The 23,775-nt window shown below is 41.8% G+C and overlaps 1 protein-coding gene across 1 annotated transcript in view; it reads right to left on the reverse strand.

Annotated features, from left to right (window-relative positions):
- fancm (FA complementation group M) overlaps positions 1–23,775 on the reverse strand; it is a 58,956-nt gene that overhangs the window by 16,791 nt on the left and 18,390 nt on the right. The window contains exons 5-13 of the mRNA XM_066694559.1: positions 9,237–9,368; positions 8,864–8,996; positions 8,134–8,238; positions 7,743–7,835; positions 6,127–6,320; positions 4,138–4,344; positions 3,759–3,990; positions 2,699–2,850; positions 2,214–2,372 (exon numbers count right to left, since the gene is read on the reverse strand). Coding sequence (XP_066550656.1) covers positions 2,214–2,372; positions 2,699–2,850; positions 3,759–3,990; positions 4,138–4,344; positions 6,127–6,320; positions 7,743–7,835; positions 8,134–8,238; positions 8,864–8,996; positions 9,237–9,368 — 1,407 coding nt within the window. The remainder of the gene's footprint in view (positions 1–2,213; positions 2,373–2,698; positions 2,851–3,758; positions 3,991–4,137; positions 4,345–6,126; positions 6,321–7,742; positions 7,836–8,133; positions 8,239–8,863; positions 8,997–9,236; positions 9,369–23,775) is intronic.

The raw sequence follows: 23,775 nt of genomic DNA on the forward strand, positions 1-23,775 counted from the left end.
CCCTGATTAACTTACATTCAAGAATCATATCTAGTGGTTTATGCTTTGATATTTATGCTGTACCATATCTATTCATTTTACAATGTTATTTGATTAACATGAAACATGAAATCAAACACTATTGCTTTTTACATAGGCTACCCAGTTACTCTCATTACCGAAATATTCACTCATTACCGAAATATGAAGTAATTTTATTATTATTACCTTAACTGCACCTTCATTTAAGCTTTCCATAATATAGACCAACACTATGAGTTAAGCTGTTGTAGGAACTCAACAAAACTTAGTAAGTAATTAAACATGAATTATCCTAAATGTTACGATCGCATTCTTGAGGTATATTTTGGTAATGAGAAAATCTTGAAAATATATTAAGTACATTATATTTTGTCCATTACTATAGCTAGGTTAGAGCTACTTTTTATCAAGCAATTAAAAAAAAGCACTAAAATGTATAAAAATAAGTAAATAATCTCTATGAAATCAACATTTATAGTGACTTTAGACCATACTAAGCACACTCCAAATAAAATTGTTGTGTTGGTCAATATCATTTTTAAAAATCTCAAAGAGGATCACTCTGAAATGAGACTTTCGTGAGAATCACCCACCTGCACAACAGCCAAAGGAATGTCATTGGAGGGACAGACCTTGAAAGATAAGAAATCCCCTTCTGCAAAATTTAAATGCATACCTTCAGAAACCTAATTAATTTACTGTCATACATATGGCCATGTTGGAAATACTTGATAAGCCAGGAATTGTATCTTGAGGTGCACGGTCAGCCATTTCACTATTGCAACAGCCAATACATTTGATTCTTAAGCTAGAAAGAAAAACAACTACGCTGCTTGGTTTTACATTTTACTGTCGGATTTATGAAAGTATTCAAAATAATTCTTTAAGCCTCTAACTCTCAGTTATCCCATTAGAGAGACAATACAGAGCACTGGAACAAGCAGTATTGATAAAGTTAGAGTGAACCATTTTAAAATGAGGTGGGGATGGATAACTGACAACTAGACCCCTGAAAAAAGATGTTAGGTATTTAAGGGATGGCAGAGGGAGTAAATACATCTTACTAATTATATTGTAATCTCCTCATCCACCTTGCCACAATAGAAACCTTAATTAGGATATACTTCCTGGTGTTAGTGGGGGCCTAGCAGCTCTGCAACAAGTGGGAAATGAACTTGAAGTGTTCATATCAATCCCCCAGAGCAACGAGAACAGAGCAGCCACACAATTAGAGGGTACACATCTGCAAATGGGTCCTTAAGGCTCCTTATGGGATACAATTTCCAGCAGGAAAATAAACCAGGCAGATGTTAGGTGTTAGGGTCATTAAAGACAAACAATTACATTTTCTTTAAATTACATCACTCAGATTGAACCAATGCAAGTTGGTAAAAAAAAAAGCCCCAGAGCAAATCTATCCTGTTTCTGAAACCGCACACTTTGCAATCTCGGAGATTTAGCAAAATTTTGTAAAAATAAAAATAGTGTTACATGCCTGAATATAAACTCATTTTATGATTTATCTAAAAATAAGGATTTTGAAAATAATATAATGATCAGTATTTAATTCCAGGTTTCAAAACCAAAGGAGTAACCTGGAAAACACACTTGCCAAAAACAGGTTCCGTGTTTTCCCACCCCTGATCTAAAAGCTACTGCTGTCATTTTCTCAGACTGCGCACTACTGGGCTTTACAATCAGTGCATCATGCAAACATTTACGTTGTTTCGAAATTTCTTACAACAAATTTTTTTCTAAGTTAACTTTTCAGCCACCCGGATATTGCTGAACTCTCCGTGACATCCCACAGTGGAGGTGGCGGGGGGGCAGTGAAAGGCCAAAGCCACTGGCACTGAGCCACAGGTGGGCTGCCTTCGGACTGGCAGGGCGTCTCACTTTTCGATTTACCACACAGCCCAGCCTGCCCCTGCCACCATCCCACCGTTCACACAGCTGGGGATCACGCTGTGCTGTGCAGAACTGGAGGGCAGACAATCATTAAACGTACATCAGGGTCTTGAGATGCAAGGAACGAACACCACCACCCAAACAACAGATCGATAGACCAAGACTAAAACTTAAGTAATAATATCCTGCAACCACTCTCATTGGGAGGTGAGGGACTATAAAAAAAGAGATCGGGATAAACAAAAAAATGTGCATGTGGTCGAGCCGGTGCAAGGGGCTCTCACCTTGTCCTCCTGCCTTATGCTGTCAATGAGATCCATGATCTCGGTGAAGTGCTGGCAGCGGCTGGAGTGGTCAACCCGAGACACGGGGAACAGACGGTTCTGCCAGTGTCTCCACTCCCACAGGGACATCTCCCGGGATCGGGCAGCTGACACGCCCTCCTGCAGGCACAGACACACGGGCAGGTGGGCGTTTCAGTGACAGATATACGGAGAGATTTATTTAGACATTCAGAGATTCATTATTCAGATTCAGAGATGTATAGCAGATGAACACACACATGCACAAACAGCGACCATGCAGTTGCAGACTATATATTCATAGGTGCACCATGTTTTCGCTTGACGCAGAGATTATAAAATAGTAAAGCTTTAACTAAAGGTACTCAGATGAAGTGCTAACCAGAGGAGTAGACAGAGCTGTGAGGAGAGCGCCCACAGAGCAGTGTTAAGTGCTTAGAGGTCCCAGAAGGGGGCAGTGTGCTCACCATGGGCGGAGCCTCATCTGCAATGGACAGGAAGCGGGAGTGTGGCATTGTGGGCCGCAGCTCCTCCTCCCCAAGGCGCATTGAGGAACTCCAGATGCTAAACTCCTCCGGGCTGAGGAGCCCATCTGTCCTCACAGGGCCCGCACCGCCCCCTGCAACACCAAGCACGAAAAACACCCAGCTCCACCATCAAGATGCCAACACGGGGGAGACGGGACATTTGACAAAATGGTGTTTCCAAACTAGGGTATCCATTTGCTTATGGCGAGACTGTATATCAATTTCCTATTATCTCTCCTAATATTCTGGCACATTCAAGTCAATTTTAAAAGAATGGGGTCATTTTCTTAAAAACACTTGCCTTTCCACAAAAGCAACCCAAAGAAACCGCAGCGGCTTCAAAATTAGCTGTCACTAAGGAGTTTTACACATTATGATGGAAGACCGAGCGCTAAGAAGCTAATGGAGCATTCCAGTGCTATTACCGCAAGGAACAGATACCCCCTCACACACATGGTTGTGCTCAAATATTATACAACTTGGTGGCTACGTTTGCTGTAGAGGAGCCAGCAACTCACTGAACTGGGAAAGGCAGGTTAGCAGACAGGCTTCTGATTTGGGGGAAAAGTGTACAGGTCCAAAACCCAATAATGTTGAACCTCATAAAAGCCAGGCTATTGGCCTTAGGCTGTGCTGGAACTGTGCTAGATCTCCTGCTGTCTAAACCACCAGGTAACAACAGCACAGGACTCAATCTCTCTTCTACCGGTGAGCTTCAGCCTCATGCGATGCAAGAAGCTAAAACTACATCTCACATTAATTTCTGTGTCTAACTCCAGTGCTGCACAACTATCCATTACATTTCATAAGTGAATTTAAAGCATCAGCCACTTAAAAGCCAATTAAATGACAATAAGTAGAGCCAGTGGCCTTCATAGAACTCAGTTATGCCAACAACGGTCCCGAATGAAGCAGCATAAGTGAAGTGACATAACAACTGGCTCCAATTAAGGTCGTTAACCACTATGAAACCTGGGGTCTGTGCTGCCTGGCTGCTCACCCGGTGCCCGCGGATACAGAAAGGACTCTGCGTCTGCCCTCCTGCCCTTGGAGGAGCGGCGCGATGTATCCTTGTGCTCGAACTGCCCGCTGGTGATGAACATCTTGTGCAGAGCGGGCGTCACGCCCACAGGCAACATGCGGGGGCTGTTGGGGTACATGTGGAAGCCCTGCTTGTTCCCCAAAATCGACTTGTACACACTTCTTTTATTGCTCTGGCTTTGGTTGTACGTCTAGACAGAAAGAAAAAAAAAATTGTAAGCTAATTGTAGAAAGTAGTAATTTATGCTCGTTACTTATTTTTTTGCAAAATTACTAGTTTTCTGGATTGTTCCTGGAGTTCGGGAACCAAGATTTCCTCCCTCAGAACCGGGACCCACCCTTTCCTCTCGGCCTTCTGCCAGGATGACTACGATCCTGCCATGCCTCTTGCGCCCGGTCCTGCCCATGCGCTGCACCAGGCGGATTGGGCTCTTCTGGGCATCAAAGCATACGATGAGGTCCACTTCGCCAATGTCCAGTCCCTCCTCCCCCACACATGTGGACACCAGGGTGTTGAAGCCACCTTCTCTGAATCTACGCACCACCTGGAGGAGCCAGGGAAAGAGGAAGAGAGAGAGAGAGAGAGAGAGAGAGAGAGAGAGAGAGAGAGAGAGAGAGACAAAACTGAACACTGATTCCAGATTTTCCCCTTTTGGGCTCAAACTAATACTATGTGTATTTTAATTTCTACAGTTGGGACATAAAAGAGAGAAAACAAAATGCTGACTGAAGGAGCTGAAATAATACCTTCCCAGACATAAATAAATAAATAAATACATTTAATCTTTTTAAGGCTTGGTTTGCCAATTGTGCCTTGTGGACTCCTTACACTTCTGCTCCAATTATCAAACTTCCGTGCTTTGTTCTCATTAGGGACTTTCCTGAAATGAAATGACAGCTGGGGGCCGCCCTGCTACACAACCTGTACAAGGAGGAGCAATCTCTTCAAAATAATTTAATTCCAAGTGATGTGACAAATTATTACACTAATACTAAAGCGCAGAAGTAGTTTAGTTTTGCCTCCATTGCTGATGTCTCAAGAGACCAAGTAATGAGGAAATACTTCTGCTTAAAAGCACTTCCGCATGCATAATGTTCTATATAATTAAACCGTCCATACATTTTAAATATCCCTTCTGTGAATCCTTCCGAGTCAAAAATAATTAAAACATGATAATGCTCCCTAACTTTTTGGTTGTAAGGGCACAACTTCAGAAGCTATCATGTCAGCGTTAATAAGCACATTTTCTTCTTGACTTAAAATAGATTTTATTCAGCCTCTTCTCCCGATGGCAGGAAATGCGCGGCCACAGAGCCAGAGACGACCCCACTGCTATGCCCGCCCTGTGCCCCTGACCTCCCTGAGAGATGGACAGATTTCAGTGTCGTCTCCAGCCAGTCACAGATGGATGCCCCCTTATTCACTGAACAGACATATGGCCCAAAAGGAAACACCTTATGCCTTTACACCAGAAAAAAAAAAGCATTATTCTGATTACACCCTTTCTGAAAACAAACACAATAGGATAGTATGTTAATCTTGACTAGATTTTCTCTTACTTTCTATTCCAACACACTTAATTCCAGCCCATGTTCTGAATCACACAACTGATAGTTAAACAGTTTTACTACTGCTTTCAAAAAGCTGTAGTAAAGATATTAATTAGAAATACTCTGAAGAAGCTGTGTACGCTTTCTGGAATTTCTGGAAGTGTTCAGAAGCTATATTTAACTCAAACAGAGGACTAAACTGAACTGCAGGCATTTGTTACAGCTCAGTTAGCACGTATAGGTCGAGGATCTCCCCATTAAAACAGATAATGTGTGTTACTGAAAATGTAAATGTGTTACAGATAAAATCTCCTTGCAGTGCACAAGAGAAGCAAGCCAGCCCACAGTCTCTACTGCGACAACAACAAGGCACTCATCAGACAGCGCTGGCTTTGTTTGCCTCACTAAATTAAAATAGACTCCATTGTACCCACGCCAGTTTGCTATCTCTCTCCTATCTGCGGGCTCATATGATGCTTTTGAAGTCAAATATTTTGCATTTTTTCATATGCACTTGAAAAAAAAATATGATAATGATAAACAATCACATTATTATGTTTAAGGGGAAACTTTAGATAATTGTATCAATTGTTTTTCAATTGGGTGAAGCACCCACACTGCAGAGACGAATTAACACAAGCACTTCACTGCGCTCATGGAGTTCAAAATCTTCACATCCCATCCCACTGGGCTCCGCTGCGGGTCTGTTAAGATTAACTCGGCAACACACAATCAGCTCGTGTGGAGGTAGGGTGGTGTGTCCCTCTGTCTGGTACCTCCAGCTGCTCTTTCTGTGTGAAGCCTCTCACGCCCTTCCCTGCGGACGCTTGGCCCATGAAGGTCATGACCCGGACCAGGGGCAGGTGTCGGTTCAGCATGGTGGCGATCTCCTGCACGCTCTCCCTGAAGGAGGAGAAGATCATCACGCGTGTGCTCACGCCATCGGACGGCACCTCTGAACCGCCAGGCCCTGGATCAATGTGGAGAGAGAGAGAGAGAGAGAGACGTGACTCCAGGCAACTGAGGAACAATAGTTTATTTAAGGACATGCATTTATGCAATATATACAGTGAGGGAAAAAAGTATTTGATCCCCTGCTGATTTTGTATGTTTGCCCACTGACAAAGAAATGATCAGTCTATAGGTGTCTTTTATACAGGTAACGAACTGAGATTAGGAGCACTCTCTTAAAGGAGTTACTCTCTCAGCTCGTTACCTGTATAAAAGACACCTGTCCACAGAAGCAATCAATCAATCAGATTCCAAACTCTCCACCATGGCCAAGACCAAAGAGCTGTCCAAGGATGTCAGGGACAAGATTGTAGACCTACACAAGGCTGGAATGGGCTACAAGACCATCGCCAAGCAGCTTGGTGACAAGGTGACAGGTGCAGGTACAGGTGCAGCACCCGCAAGGTCCCCCTGCTCAAGAAAGCACAAGTACAGGCCCGTCTGAAGTTTGCCAATGAACATCTGAATGATTCAGAGGAGAACTGGGTGAAAGTGTTGTGGTCAGATGAGACCAAAATCGAGCTCTTTGGCATCAACTCAACTCGCCGTGTTTGGAGGAGGAGGAATGACCCCAAGAACACCATCCCCACCGTCAAACATGGAGGTGGAAACATTATGCTTTGGGGGTGTTTTTCTGCTAAGGGGACAGGACAACTGCACCGCATCAAAGGGACGATGGATGGGGCCTTGTACCGTCAAATCTTGGGTGAGAACCTCCTTCCCTCAGCCAGGGCATTGAAAATGGGTCATGGATGGGTATTCCAGCATGACAATGACATTAAGGTCCTGGAGTGCAAACCTGATGGCCAACTACAAGAAACGTCTGACCTCTGTGATTGCCAACAAGGGTTTTGCCACCAAGTACTAAGTCGAAGGGGTCAAATACTTATTTCCCTCATTAACATGTAAATCAATTTATAACTTTTTTGGAAATGCGTTTTTCTGGATTTTTTTGTTGTTATTCTGTCTCTCACTGCTAAAATACACCTACCATTAAAATTATAGACTGATCATTTCTTTGTCAGTGGGCAAACGTACAAAATCAGCAGGGGATCAAATACTTTTTTCCCCCACTGTACATTTATTACAACAACTGTTTTCACATATATTTCTCCGTTAGAAATGTCAAGGTCATGGTTGACTTGAATAAAAACTCAATGGTTACTGAAGAGTTGAGAACTTTTTAAGATGGATGCTCTTTTGGCCCAGTCTGGGGACACCTGAAAGCTTCAGAAATCTATGTCTCTCCAGCCTCCATTCACAGCAATCTGTGGCCGTCCCAGAATGCGCTCAGCTCGGATAAAATGGTTTAGGAATGGATTTTACATTCTTAAGTGTCTGTCACGGTTTCTGCCTGTAAGGCCACTATTTCCACACTTACCTTTGGGCTCTGACCATGACCTGAAATGCTCCAGCACCACCTCCTCCAGTCTTCTCAGTTTGGGGTGGCTGTAGATGAACGGCTCATCCAGTCCTGACAACGACAGTCCAGAGATGGCTTAGGGACCATCACAGTATAAAGTGCTACCTCTAGTTATTAACGGGCAGATTTCTATCAATTTTTGCAAAGTTGGCACGTTTTTTTAAACGTTTGTTTTTTTAATATCTAGAAACTGGTCAACAAGTACTTTGTTCTGTTGCCTCTCATGGATCAATGCTCTTTGATGGTAGATAAGACTTCTTAAAAAGTGTGTTTTTGTTGTTTGTTTTCTGCAGAATTGCTTCTCAGCTAGCAAGAGGTGTGGAAGTACAGTGAAAATGAGGCCAGTTACCAGTGGACGGGCCCTTGCTGGGTTTCACAAACAGGGCCTCCATTTCCCGATACAGCTCCATGAAGTCCTGGTTGCGCTGCAGCTCATTCCTCGCCCTCGGCATCTCTGAAGACACACAGACACACGGAACGCCGTCACACTTGGGAGGGACACAATTACACATTGTGTAACGTGTTTGTTAAAGTGTAAAGCTGCCCGATTCCACTGCAGCACAGGTATGACAGAGGGATATTCCACTGAGACGGGTTACTGTAGCCCAGGGTACTTTGCCTTCTAGCAGAGCAGCAGACTTAGTGCTAGAAAAACTCCCCCGGGGGTCTTGCCTTCTTGGTCCTGTCTGCAGGACCAGACACACAACGACAGAGAAAACACTGACTGTCACATGGAAGCAAAATGTGCACGTCAACAATCACTGGAACGGAACGGTTTTGAAACATCGTAGCTGACACACAGCCGCACCAAGACCGGTTTTCATTCATAATGCAATAAGAATAGCATTTGATTTGTCAGGATAAACAAAGGGAACTCATTAGAAATAAAACTACTCGTGCTTAACTCAGTTGCACAGAAGCTATCGTGCAACATTTTTTGTGAGCTAGAATGCATCTTGAAATGATCAAGACATCTAAACCAAACCACATTATTAGTATTGGGTGTGGGCACCACATGCATGCACTGTTAAAGCACTTAAGAAGGGAAGGACAGCAAAATGTACGACTGGGGCACCTACCCTTGGTCCCGTCCATAATGCCCTGCATGAAGAGGAACAGCGAGCGCAGCCCCATCTGCAGCAGTAGCTCGTAGCCATGATACAAACTGATACACAAGGCAAAGTCCCCTTCCAACATGCCAAGCTGGGCACCCTGCAAACACCATACACAGCCTGGTCAGGACAGCGAGTGAAATGAATCACCGCTTAGTCAGGAGACACGGCCCTGACACACACGGGTCAGAACAGCGATTGCATTAACACGTTGTTCAGAGCAAAAATACAGTGCATTGTAGATTCTTCCAATAAATATTATTATTATTATTATTATTATTATTATTATTATTATTATTATAGGTAGCAGGCGAGGAGAGGGTGGGCCCAGGTGCTTTACCGCAATGTGGGAGGGGGGGATGTTCCTGAATTGGTCCCGGGCCAGAATGAGCTGGTACTTGGTGAGGGAGCGGATGTCTCTGTGAGAGAGGGCGTTCAGCTGGGTCAAGCGGCTGGTGAACCGGTCGAGCACCTGGAGAGACATGAGAGAGAGAGAATACAAAGAAAACAAAATCTCTAAAGGTTACTCGCCGACAGCAATTGCAATCTAATTTCCCCCGTTACAGAGATTCAAATGAAAGCTCCGATTCACCATATGCTGCTCATATTGAATTTCCTTTCTATTCAGCATGTCAATGCGAGTTGGGTTACATGCTGCAAGGTTTCATTGTTTATGTAATCTTCTGCGGTCAGTCATGTTGTCAAGCACTGATACCTTTGTTTCTTTGGTGGTTGTTTTTTTAAATCTCGGCAGAAACAACACAGTAACTATATATGTGTATAGTCCTGACACTTTAGCCTTTCTTAATTTACCTTAAGCAATATAAGAACTGCATCTCAATTTAAAACAAGATTTGTGTTAATAAATGTGCATAATTGTCTTACTCACAAAGTATCTTGCCTTAATCACTCAGCAGCATATGTACATTCAAATGCAATTTATACCAATAAAGCATACATTATTTTATTAGCCTTTTTACAACCCACAAAAAAATGTATTAATGTTGAGTTTGCAGATTGAGTGATGTACTCAGTTGGGGGGAGTTGGGGGGTTTGTCTATACCTGCTTCATTACACTATAACATAATTTAGTATAGGTATTGTAAAACATTTAAACAAGAGCTTCTTCCATGACTGAAACCAGTCACCTTCAATAATCAATTTACTGTAGACAGTCAATGTGTGGCCAGCTTATTAAAAGGCTGTCATTAGGTTCCCAGGCAACCTCTCTCTCACATCATGGCCACAATGAATAAAGGCAATCTAGAGCTCACCTAGCAAATGTCCAGTCCAAATACAATGGCGCATCTTTACACAGATTACATACATAATGAACACATATCCGTGTCATAGACATTAAGAAATGTTTACTAGTTTTTAATAAAATATGTATCCAAATAAAATAACAAATCAAAGACACAACAGTGCCTCGCAAAAGTATTCAGACCCTCCCTTGGTGTGCAATGGCTTTATTGTCTTTAGAAAGGTGTATGATATTCATTTGCATTCTGTAATGAATATCAACCCTTAATTATTACAATTCTGTAGAACACGTTTTCACCCTTCCAAGTACTGTGTAAAACATTGATTCAGTTTCACAGTGTTAACTACTGCCTTTGTGCTCCAGCATACCACTGAGGTAATGGTGATATAATCATAAATCTTTATGAAAATATATAAAACTACTTCAATATTAATGCCGCTCATGTTATTTCCAATTGCAGTGCAATGCACGACTTTGTGATTTCATACACCTTCTACAGACAGCAGCGCAAACAATCCAGCCATGACAGACTAATAGCAAATACAGATCAGACAGGCCATAAATAGACTTTGCTACAAGTGATTAAGTAAGCACATTTTTAGTTAAATTAAATTGCGCACCAGTGACCGTTGCCTGTCCTTTCGCAGCCTGTAAAGCTGTTAATATTCACAGGCCAGCTGTTTGCTTGGCTATCGGCTGTGGTGGAGCAGATTGCACTCCTGCTGAACTCATCACCTCAATCAACACTTCTGTGGGCTCTATACAACTGGACAGGCACACAGAGATTATGCCTATTAACCCACTAATCAGTAAAGGTAAAAACATAATCATGATAATATAGTCCTTGGGCTTCACAGATACTACCCTTCAGTACAGTATCTGTAATATGTACATTAATTTAATACATAATTATATACATTAACTCGCATGTAATATCTCTAAATGCATTGCTTTACACTTATAGCCCACTGCTCTGATAAATGTTGGGATAAATTGTTAACCTTTTTGATTGTGACACAGTATTAATGTATCTATTGTGCATCGAATACGCCAGGAAAGAAAGTAATTACAGACAGAGAGGCTTAACTAGTCCCTTTAACACTTTTAACTGCCCTTCCCGATTCCTCTTCATCTTCTTGCACGTTTCATCCCAGGTATTCATGTGGGAAACCCAACAGCCACATGTAGAGGCCGCAAATGTCCACCTGAACTCGGCCACGTGGCTGCTTTGTGTGTGTGTGTTTCTGTTTCTGCACTTTGTGGTCATTGTGCTCAGTGGCCTGGGCGTATGTGCATTTTCTCAGTGTACTCCAGTGCTTTAGAGTGTGTGTGTGTTTTATGCATTGACTCCGGTGTCGGTGTGTGTTTTCTGCGTTTATACAGTGAGGGAGTGCTGTAACCACTGCCTGGGCACAGGCACACCGCAGGTGTCAAAAACAGAAACTGCAGCAGAAACTTGTGCATAATTAGTGAAACAAGCTAACCATATCAACAACAAAAAACAAAAAAAGACAAGAAACAAGGAGTGCTCAGCAAAACAGACAAACCGAAGGAAGCTTTACAAACACCAGCAGGGGAGGAGCAAGCTTCTGTCTGAAATACTGTACACACAAACTGATCCTCCAGTTAAAGGACATTTTCCCCCAATCTTTGAACTTCCACCATTATAAAAACAAATTATTCCATTGTGAATGCACGGTCACTCTTCCTTTCCCTGGGCAGATGAAGAACTGGTTATTGTTCTTGAATTGTTACCATAAAGATACAGAGATACGACAAGGGGAAACAGGTGGTCAGTAGCATCCTGAGCTACAGAATCAGTCTGCAGTATGAAGACACAGCTCGCTCACTACTGCACAGTTCCTGGAGCTCTCTCTGCCGGCCTGCTAACTGGCTGGCTGCTCCTGATTAATTTTCTCCATATCTCACACTTGCAGAGAAAACACACTCACCACAGAAGCTCCTAAAGGCACACAGAGATTACACGGGAGAAAATGGAAGATCCCAGGGATTGCGGCTATGAAATGACAGCCTAGAGTTCAGAAAGACTATATTTCAATATATAGAGTCTACAGGAAAAGCTGTCCAAGTCCGAGACTCTTTGGAAGTGAAGGATATTAATTAAAGGGTTGTGCACAGTAGAGGTCACACATAACTGCAAATCCAAACTCATAGTTTCTTCCTCAGGCTGAATGGCATTTCCCTCTTGCCCATCACAGAGCATGCCTGTAATGATCAGTAATGCAAATCACAATTCACAAGCTTCCCCTGCATATAAAGTGAGAGAGCACTCTGTATTGCATGGCTGCTTCACCCCCGAGCTGCAGGCACATATTCCCTCCACAAGTGCCCCAGTCTCAGCTACTGAGAGCCACTGTGTGTCAGTGACCTACATTGTTTAAAGGCTCAACATTCCCCTGAGTCTGAGGAAGGCTGTATTCCCCTTCCATGTTAATTCCATCATGCCGTCATTTGATACTGTACCATTAAGCGATGCCTGCTCACTACAAGCTGAAAAATCAGAGATCAGACAGCACTGACTGCCCCAAGCCATGGACAGCAGTGTGTACACAAGGCCTCACAGCAGAGAAGCATTGTGCAGCACTCAAACCAGAACAAAACGATACAAAATTATCTCACTTTCTAGCCCATCTCTGGTGCCACACCCCCACCAGTACTGTGTCAGTGCTCCACAAGCCAGATTGGTTTTGTTAGAAAACATGTGCTCCTTGCAAGTATATTACCCCTCTGAACACACAATATCCGCTCTGCCTCATTTTGTGCCGTTACTCTCCTGATGTAATGCAGCTTTATGTGGAATGTAAGAAGAGCCCAATTGGAAAAAATGACGAGTCAAGCATATTAAGGTGAATATTTTGGATACACTGACACAAATGGAGCATTCGGGATCACAGGCCTGCGTTGGCACCATTCTGGGCAGTGTAAAGAGAAGGGAGACACTTTACTCACTTTTCAAAGCTGCAGCAGATCTGTTCTTCAGCATCAGTGACTTCAGAGAGAGTGACCTGTGCTGGGCAATGCGGTTTGTTGTTCAGGCTGGCCTCTCTCACTTATTATAATGACTCTAATGATGTCCTCTTTTTACAACAACAAAGCCCATCTCAGATGTAAAAAAAAGTTTTACAAATCACAAGATACAATAATGACAGCAGTGATGCAAGGAGGAAAAATATGATCTACAATTACAGTCTACCCTAGAGGGCCAGAGCGGTCATGAATACCACAGATTGTACAATAATACCTCCCGACCAGGAAATGAAATGGCTTACTGGTAGTCAGGTGAGGTGAGGTGATGATAGAGGGAACAGACCATCAAGGTGAGTCTTCCTTCGAACATCACGCGTGCATTCCAGTCTGAAGTATGCTCTGCCACACCTGTTGCAATGCATTAACATGGGGCTCTGGGCCGGAGCTTGCTCTTGCTCTGGCTCTCTCTCTCTCGCTCTCTCAGAGATTTTGCACAAATAGGGAGGGGAGACACAAAGAGTGACCCATTGGGACTAAAGAGGCAAAACAACAATAGAGACCCTGATTGCAGCATCCATAGCAAGATGTTATTTTGTTGTCAGAATGGGTTTTGAATACACAGGTGCAATGTGACTGAGCACAAACACAGGATTTGGCTGGGGCACACACTTCCTGGAGCGGCACAGTCTTTACTTCCAGCCTTACCTCAGTGCCCACACCCATCAACAGAAAGAAGTGTGAACAAATAATTGTGATTATACATTCCCATACAAACCACACACTTGACCTATTTATTCAATCCTAATCTTGTTTTAACACGTCAACAGACATACCTGCTTACACATTCTCTTTCTACAAATACTAAAAGAACACATGTAATAAATTATCCTTCTTGAGAACTAGTTTATCTGTACTGGTAATACAATTACTTATAAATAAACAAATAAATAAAAAGACTGAGGAGCCAATAAATGGATACAACCATTCTTGTGTATGAGTGGACAACTATGTTTCATTTTCACATTGCTTAGTTTATACCATCACAGCCAATTGTATCAATATTCTACCAGTGTAGCAGAATCAGTAAACCAAACATCTCTTTGTGGCTGATTCAGTATTTCACAATTCAATTCTACTCAACTGCGTCGCACACAGAAGTAGGGTGCCAAGTGATAAAAACTGGCCTGGTTGTGGATCAGGTCTAACCAGCTTCATTTCATTTTCTAGACACACTTCAGGGGAACCCAGGCAGGACTATTGGATGAACCCTGAGCAGGGGTACGCTGTTTCTCTGCTCAGCGAGACACAATCACAATCTCCTGTGGCTTGCATGTAATTTTGGACAATCCCCAGCATAAAGCCTTCAGTGTCCCTCCCCTACTGTATTGTATTGTTACTGCCATAAAGCTGCAATTATGAGACCAGTTTTAAAATGCATGCAATCACAGCTCCCAGTTTACTGCAATTTGACAAGATTGGAAACTTTCCCGCTTCCAGCAGCACAATATTCTTCCATTTAGCAGCAGGATCCAGAACACAATGTACTGTTCCCACATTTACAAGGAAAGGATGAAAAAGGATGAAAACAGCCACTTCCTGTAACTGCATTCAGGTTTTTACAAAGCATTCTTGCCTTTTTCCATCTATGCTTACTTTCGGTAACAAAAACAACTGAAATGTTACTCCAACGTGCATCTAGTAACGCATTTCACATGCATTCAAGATTCGTATGCTCAGATTGATTTAAAATCTAATCCAAAACAGCAAAAACAAATTCCACATGTGTCTCACAACAGTAGCTCATTGTTTGCCTTCACTTTGGTAACATCGGGCAATGTTTTAACATTTGTAATCAGGTGTTTTGCTATTTGCAATCATAAAGTAGATGTAAACCTATATGTATATGGGACAGAGTTTATGTTTTTATGTTTTCTGGCTGAAAACAATCAAATCAGTAATAATATTTTTAGTAAAGGTCTTACACAACCTTTACAAACAGTTAAGCACAGTTACTGGGGCTCTTCCTGAACCTAACATTAGAAGGAAATAAATAAAGAAAAGCTTTATTCATGCCGAAGAGTAATGAAAAGGTACAATATTCAGGTCACATGGCAAAAGAAAAAAGAAACAGCAGGGTTACAGCTTTTATCAAACCAGATGCGTGCCTGTGCATCACTTAATCTGCTCTGCAGCAAGCTGACTAATTGCTAAATTTGATGTTTTATCTGCAAAGCCTAGCCTAGCAGAAAAGATTTTACATCAGTAGGAGATATATAATTTGAGGTTCTGTATGCACAGCCACTGTTTTAAATAGTTGTTTAGAAAAAAGGCCATTGCTCCAGTAGACTCCAGGTGACTCCTGTTGCCCGAGCGAAACTCCCACTGCTGATTAGTGACATTAAACCAATCAAGCTCTGCATCAGTTCCCTCTGGCCAGCTTCACACGGTCACCTTGTACAGTGAAGGTGATGTGAAGGGATCCAATTCGGTGTGCGACGTGCAGAGCTGTCTTGGGGGTCAGGAACAAGCACGGCAGTGTGTACTACAAATAGTAAGGGACTGCAGACAGACGGAGTTCATTGTATTGTTCAGACTAATACAGAAGTAGTTTTGAGGTGCAAGAGGACCACACCTGCCCTGTCACACTCTGTATGGGAACAAACGCACACCTGCAGCTCCCATCTGTGAGCACGGTTCTTCATCAGCAACACACAGCTCAGCTCCCGCACTCCTCCACATACTCCCACACAGCTGCACTACAATTGCCTACAAACCGCACACACTGCAGCTGTCGTCTGGCCTTGGGTTTGAATCCGCAATTTCACAAAAGAGAACCGACATCTGGCTTTAGAAATTTAAATACCATAAATGCCACATAATGAAACAAGCAATCAAACGCTACTAAAACACACACCTTCCTTTTGGTGATTGAAAATAAGATTACACTTACAATGGTCTAAAAGGGCACAGTCTTGGGTACATGCTTCCATGCTTTTGGTAGATGTAAAGAGCCACCAAAATGGAGAATTAACCATGCACAGTACACAAACATGTCCTCTCTTGTTACTACATACACACTTGTTTCTTTTTATCTTCACCTTCCCTGCATTTTAAGAAAAGTCATCATTCTTACATTTTATTTTATTAACTTTTTCCATCAAGATGTTTTCCACCATGACAACAGAAAAACAAAAGCAGATGTGCTATTGATCTTGTAAATGAGGAGGAGATTGTTATCAGCACCTACAGCGAGAAGCCAGCAGAGCACCCGTTTACAAAGCTGAGAGTCAATAGCGTAAGCCAGGTGCTGGGGCAGCACGTCCACCCACCAGCCCACGGTTACACGACTATTAATAACCTTCCCGGGCAGATACACGGGCCCAGCAATCCGTACCAGAGGGATTGACAGTAATCCCGTCGTATGTCTGCTAATGCACAGTACAGCCCTGCGCTAATAGGAGATCTGCCTAGCTACAGGTGTCCTGCATTAGGCCCTTCCACCCAGGAGACAAACATCAGGGCCTTAATGACAGCATGGCTGATAACATCACCGGCACAACATCTACAGGGTGAAAGCCGAGCCAGCACAGGAAGCAGGGTAAATGCAATTAACAGGATGGGACCAATAAAAGGTAATAAATGATGCATCACTCATAATGTTACTTTTATGGGAGGGGCAGAAATGTTTTTGTGAAAAAGCAGGTTTGAAAAGAGAAGACTTTATATTGTACATTGCTAGTATATACTCGAAACAACTTGAGGTGTTTCAGTCCCAGTTTGCAATCAAAGCTGCCATTAATCCCAGCAAAACAAAATCCATAACCATGGGTCATACATGGGTCATCACAGCTCACTTCCACCCCTGATGCCAGGTTTGGAAGACCTAGAAGCCGAGCACAAATTTGGTATTAAAGATTCAGGTTTTCCACTCTGAATAAACCATGTTATGCTTGGGTTAGACGAGAACATTTCAAAGAAGCTTTATTATGCCTATGAAGGATCTGATCCTGAAGAAAGTCCTTTAGTTCACCATATGCCACTGAAGTCACATTTCTCCTTTGAAGCTTCAGATACAAGGATTCATCTTGTACTTGTTTAATATACATACATTCAAGCACAAACACAAAATTGAAGATTCAACTAGAAACACATGTCTTTTCAGACACAAGGAAAAATTATTACTAGAATACCATTTTGTTGGCAGAGCCCACATGTGATGCATTAGATTATGTAGCCTATTTATTTTAAGTTTGCTTCACCTTGTTTCTACTCCAGGTCTCCAACAGTCTGCTCCTCCTAGCCTTTTTAATTTATCCTATACTGAATGCTGTAACTGACAAACACATTTAGTCTTTGCTTCGGGCTGCGTTGCTTACTGAGGAAAACCGGTTCATCATTCATATTTTTACAAAAGCAAACAAACAAAAAAGCCCACAGTAAAAAAAAATCCACTTCACCATCAGTTAACAACAGTTCTGCAGTTCTTAGCTTCTGGAATAACTTTGAAAAAATTCAGTAAAATAAGCCAACAACCTTTGCCAGATAAACCACTGACCTTTTGTCAGACTTCCACATGAATCTACTCATGACCCTCTGTGTGCCATTGGACCGGTGCCAGCGCAGCATGGCTCAATCGTCACGATTACTAAGAGAAAAACCTGACCTTTAGTTACAAAAATTACTGAAATACAGAAATATCTTGTTATACACTTGCAACAATAGACAGCTAATTCAGTTCATAACTTATATTTGTATGCCATAATACAAACTGCAAAAGTAGAGCAATATATGTTGTGCAAAGATATACACACACTGAACCCCAAATTACAGCTACACTATGTATGTAAAACAAATTGATACACTCCAAGTAATTCATAACCTTCAGCAAAAAACTACAAGAATGTTACAAATCTCTTTTTATTTCTGATTTAGTTTCAGCTCAAAAGGGGATAAGCTAGTTGTGTTGTGTTTCTTCAGTCACTCTCTCTCTTGGCATGTGCTGTCTGTTCCCTTTACTGTGCTGCTCAGTGAATCCGGCAGGGGTCTGGGGAGGAAGGGCTGTGACCCTGTCCGTTGCGTGCGCTTCGCTGGTCAGATTAGTGAGTAAGAGGTGATTACATAACAGGTCCCTATTCCCACCTCCCTCAGCCAACACCCCGGCTCCCATACGTGACAGGCTGACTCTGCAGCATGGTGGCCAGCTTTGCCTCCACTGATGCTCGCTCAATCGCTCGCTCGCCCTCTCTTTCTCTTTCTCCCTCTCTCTCGCTGTGGGTCTGTTTCTGGTTGAGTCTCTGGCATCATTGCTCTGGGTCTGCTTTAGTTTGTCACTGAACTGTTTTCCAGTTTAGATGTTTGAAATGCACAAACAAAGCATAATTAAATCAGACTGTTTTTCCCTCTTTTCATCATCTCCTTTTTAAACTTCATTATCAAGTGAGGGCTGTTTTGCTTTTTGTTTTAGTCACATAGCTAGTTTTGTAATGTTATATTTTCTTTCTTTCTTTTTCTATGCAGGTCTTGCTTTTTGGCTCAGATCTACACAAAAACAAGCTTTGGATTCTTTTGGTAAACACTGAAATTAGTTAATTACTGCATCTTTTGTATTATTACTATTAAAAATAAATGTAATATAATTAAAATTAGAAAATCAACAAACTGCAAACTGACAAGTAAATTATAAGTATTCACTAATTTGATGTAAGGTCATGGTTATTCCAGGAAATGATTAGATAAAAAACAAACAAATCTTTGTTGTATTACACTTGGGCACAAAGTTCCATATTTAATTTAGTGAATACAATCTCCTTTTAAACAATATAATTCTCGTGGTACTATTTTTCCCCAAAACATTCTCAAATGTCTGCATCTGATGTACAAAATGTTGAAAGTACACCATTTAAAATGTGTGATGTCACAGGGAACTGTGCCTCATCTTCTCCCAAAGGGTAAAGAAAGAAACCCTGTTAATTAGAAAATAAATACACAAACAAAGACAGCTGACTTCAGACCGAGGAGGATCCTCACTGCACTGTGGGAAACTCCCTGAGCTTTCCAAACATTCCCACAAACCACTTGCACTGTGCCGATTCAAGTTTCATACTGGGTTATCAATAATAAACTGCTCCCTAAATTAAATTTGAGAAATCGGAGAGAACGAGAGAGGAGGCTGCTACAATGGGGTTCCCGATCACCTGGGGTGTGTCTCACAGGCCAACAGCACGAGGCACAGCTTCCATGCATGCAGCACCTTTTTGACACCTGCAAAGAAAATACTTGCAGTGTCATTACAATTTGGCCACAGTCTCTGGTGCTCAGTCGAGGACAGTTGCCAAAAAAAAACCGAACTCTCCACCCCAACTCCCCTGGTGTCTGCATCTATTTTCTAGGGAAATCTGATGTCAGTTTCACAAACAAAACAATAAAGATTCCCTTCCCATGAATGTGCAACAAGCTCAAGTTAGAACCCAACAAACCCCAGTGACCTCTGAGGTCACTCACTTGTATGCTCCTTAATGGCCTACAGCACCATAAGAAGCTTTAAATCTCTTAATCCTCATTTTCATAAAAAGGTTACTTGCTCTATTACATTAATTCTGTAAAACCCATCCCACACACCCCAACACAATCACTAGGAAATGAAATGCCGTCTCCAGGGAGCAGTTCTAAACCGTAGCTCTTTAGTCAATTAAAATTAGCCGAGAAACTTGAAATGCTCGATGGAAAAAGCAGAGAGCTGTCATCAAAGGAAGCTTTCAGGAAGCCAAAGACTTCCAGTTGATGCTATTTTTTTGGAACACCAAGTGCCAAGTATGCAGGCGTCACCACACACCACCCATCTCTCATCCATACCATGTTTAAAAATAAAATACACAACTCCAGTTTCACATTTAATAACTAATAGTCCCATTAGAAAAGAAAACCGGAGAATAACAGTAAATCCAAGTAAAAAAGTAAATCCACAGGGAAAACAATTTGCTTCTAGTCAGGAGCTACGCTGTGTTCTTACCATACTTGGATACTCTGCAAGAGGTCCACTGCCCCCAAGGTCACATTTGTTTCATGGTTCAGTAGTAAGCAAAACTTTAAGAAAGAAAAACTGCCTGATAAAAAGCCACTAATACTTGGAATGAACACAACCATTTTGGCTAAGCTTGGGCAGTAAAACTGATAGCATCAGTCCCTCAGTCTCTTAATAAAGGTGTCATCAGACTTCTGCAAACCAGCTTGAGTTGAATGCTGCAGAGTAAAAATCACTATAGCAAGTTACCGTAGGAAATGAATATGAAAACTATTAGTCGGGGTTGACCTGAAAATCCAGGCATGAGGTCAATGATCATGGTTAGTTTTGCATTAACCTAGATGACTGCCAGCCACAATACTACAATGATGACATCAAGCAGCTGTGCACAATGTTTACAGGAAAAGAAACCTACTTGTTGATTTGACTTGAAATCTTAATAGCTACAAAATCAGTGTCTGAAAGAGAGCAGATGGAGAGGGTAGCAGGGGGTTGGGAAGACACACAAGCGCCTATTGCATGATGGAAAATAGACACACTCACACACACAGGGTGGTTACACCTTCTGAGGGGTGAATGTGAGGGAGCCAGGGACAGGAGACAGAGACGGAGGCCGCTCTATTATAACACGGCGCACACACGGGATAAGCACAACCGTGGAGGTCTGAAACCAGTGGCTGAGACTCTCTCTTGCCACCCAGAACAAATATAACATTGCCTCCAATCAGGAACACCCTCTTCACAAACTGGGGCAGGAAGTCAAAACAGAAAGATAGATTGTAAAGACCATTGATTACAGCCAGATTACAGGCAGAGATTAAATGGGTTTGTTGGAGGGGCGAGGGACAAACAAAGACTGTTATTCACATGTGGTCGAGGGTCTAGCAGGCTGTGAAGGGAGAGTGGAGGTGAAAGGCTCATGAATCAAAAGGCTTTTCTTCACGAACACACTTCAGCTAATTCAGTGGTTTTAAACCTCTAACCTTCTTCCATGTGCAAAAATTACAAATTCTTGTTTATATAAAACCAAAAAGCTTATTTAAATCCATTTGCATTTGAGAGGGTTTAGAATCGTTTAGAATTGGTTTGTTTTTACTGACTTAATTCTTTTTAAATTATTGTTATTTGACACTGATATATATTTTTACAGGGTGAGAGATTGTTGCAATATTGTCTGTGATTCTTACACAGTTCTGGGCTCTACAGATCAAATTATAACCACATCACTTACGATTGTCAGGCAATCCAATTTTAAGAAAACGTAAATATACTTTCCATACATTATACTAGATTCCTTCCGCCAACTCACTTTATTAAGTCTTGACTTTGAATGGTATGAAAACTGTATTATAACTCAGAAAATTAAGAATGAATGGCAATAGTGCCATACTGTAATTAATAGCCCACAAATAAAACCCAGCATTGGTGGCAAAATATAACCACAGCGCCCATGGAACTCTGGAAAACTATACAAACTCGGTATAGAAATCAGATAAGAGATTAAACTGAGTACAGATGGGTTGAAACTATTGGAAAATAAAAAGTCTGAAGGGATCAACAGAGGTAGAGTGGTTCACTGAAGTGGGACAGAGAGATAAGGGGCGTTCAAAAGAGAAAGGGCAGTAAATGACGCAGGATCCTGCTTTTCAAAGCAATGAGAGATTACAAGGTTCACGGTGACATAGAGAACAGATTTCACCCACCATGACGAAAGCAGGATTACAAGATTAACGGCACCAGGTAACCGGGGCATAATACTCGGACAGACGCACAGCGGGGACAAGCTGCAGGAGCACACAGTCCGCCCGGGTCTTAACTGTCATGCTCCCTGTTCAAGATCTACCAGGATGAAGGCACGCTCCTTATTGCCAATCAATAATGTCACAATAGAAATGGCTGGATCTATAATAATGATGAGAACGCCCTTATTCTAGCTCCATTTGTCTTGTGTGCTCTATTCAAAGAGACACGCTGTTCATGGAAAAAGGCATGCTGTACCAATTCCTGAAGAATGGAAATAAAAGGTTCTCTCTTGTTCAAGAGATGAGCAGGACTCCAATTAGTCCCTTGCAGCCAAATGCCTCACAGTTAAGCACCTGTGAAATTAATGGAATAAACGTCCGTAATAATAAAGTAAATGGATAGTGCTACAAAACACAACAGTAGGCCACCTCTGCATTCTCTACATTTTCTCAGCCAACAGAGGATGACAGAATTATTTGTGATTGCTGTAAAATAACATTTAATAAACCCTTATTTATTTTTAAACAAACTAAAACATAGGCTACAGGACACAAAACAAGTATTGAATGAGACCCACACACAAACACCTTTGATTGCATCTGCTGGATGGATATAGTGGACCTGACCTACTCAATGCAAAACAGTGAAAAGAACATGGTTAACAGCATGAGGAGACTGCATGTCCCCTCTGTGTTTCTCTCTAATAATTTTATATCTTAGATTGGACTAAAGAGACCAGTGTCTGAAATCAGTCACTGACCTGAATCAAAGTCTGTTTTTGTCACCTATCTTGACTCTTCTATTCTTCAGATAATTGTATTCATTATTAAAAATAAATTTTACCATCAATGGTGGTCCAAAAGGAAGAGAAACAAAGAATTAAAATAGGTATTCATCTTAAAAACAAGAGAACTTGAGGAGAGCATTCAGATTAGTAATAGGAGTGGGTTCTAATTAAAGTTCACTCATTTCCTGAGCGAGAGGTGAAAACGGTATTAAATAAACAAGGTGATGCAGTGACATATTCACAGAAGCCAGAAGCAAATCACAACCAAACTAATACAAGGCTCTGTGAATGTGGCCCTTTTGTGCCAATCTTTTGTGGTTCATCACACCCAGCCTCTCTCCCTCATTAGCCTGAACATTGACAACTGTGCTGTCATGATGAAAAAGATGATGAGTTGGGAGTGTGACCTTTGGAATCGGTTGTGAAGGTAAAATTAGACCCCAGCAGAATCCCAAGAGGAAGAGGGGGCAATGGCAGGGTTGACAAGTGACATTGTGCCTATGCTTATTATAGATAGGTAAAAAATAAGTGACATAGAATAATTAGTTTTCCCCTCATCGAGCAAAGACCATTTGGGGATATAAGAATCGTGACAATTCAATCAAAATACGCAAAACTAATAGATGTGCAGCTGTGAATAAATGCACTTTAAGTAAATTGAAAAAATCTAGATTCCAGTGCTGCAGGTAGAAGTGGGTAAATTGTCTGGGGATGATTCCTGTTCATTCTTTGTCTTTAGTGTTGACTAAAGCCTTTATGAAAATAGTATTTTTTTTCATTTTCAATTCATAAAGGAGAGAGTTAGACAGGTAGACATGCATGACATCATCTCTCAATCATCCATCAAGGTTAAGCATGGCACTGTGCATGCTGATGAGAGTTTCTAAGGTGATCTTGACCCTAACCTATAGTGGGGGGTGGGGGGTGGTAATATTAACGTGATTAACCAATCAAAGCAGACAACTGATTGCTTCTTCGGTGAACCAGAAATGAAGGAGAGGGAATAATATCTCAACATCAAAGCACTTTCTTCACACACAACTTCAGTAAAATGCAAATTATACTGTGGGTGGTTA

This window comes from Amia ocellicauda, chromosome 21, assembly GCF_036373705.1.
Source record: "Amia ocellicauda isolate fAmiCal2 chromosome 21, fAmiCal2.hap1, whole genome shotgun sequence".
Lineage (NCBI taxonomy): Eukaryota > Metazoa > Chordata > Actinopteri > Amiiformes > Amiidae > Amia > Amia ocellicauda.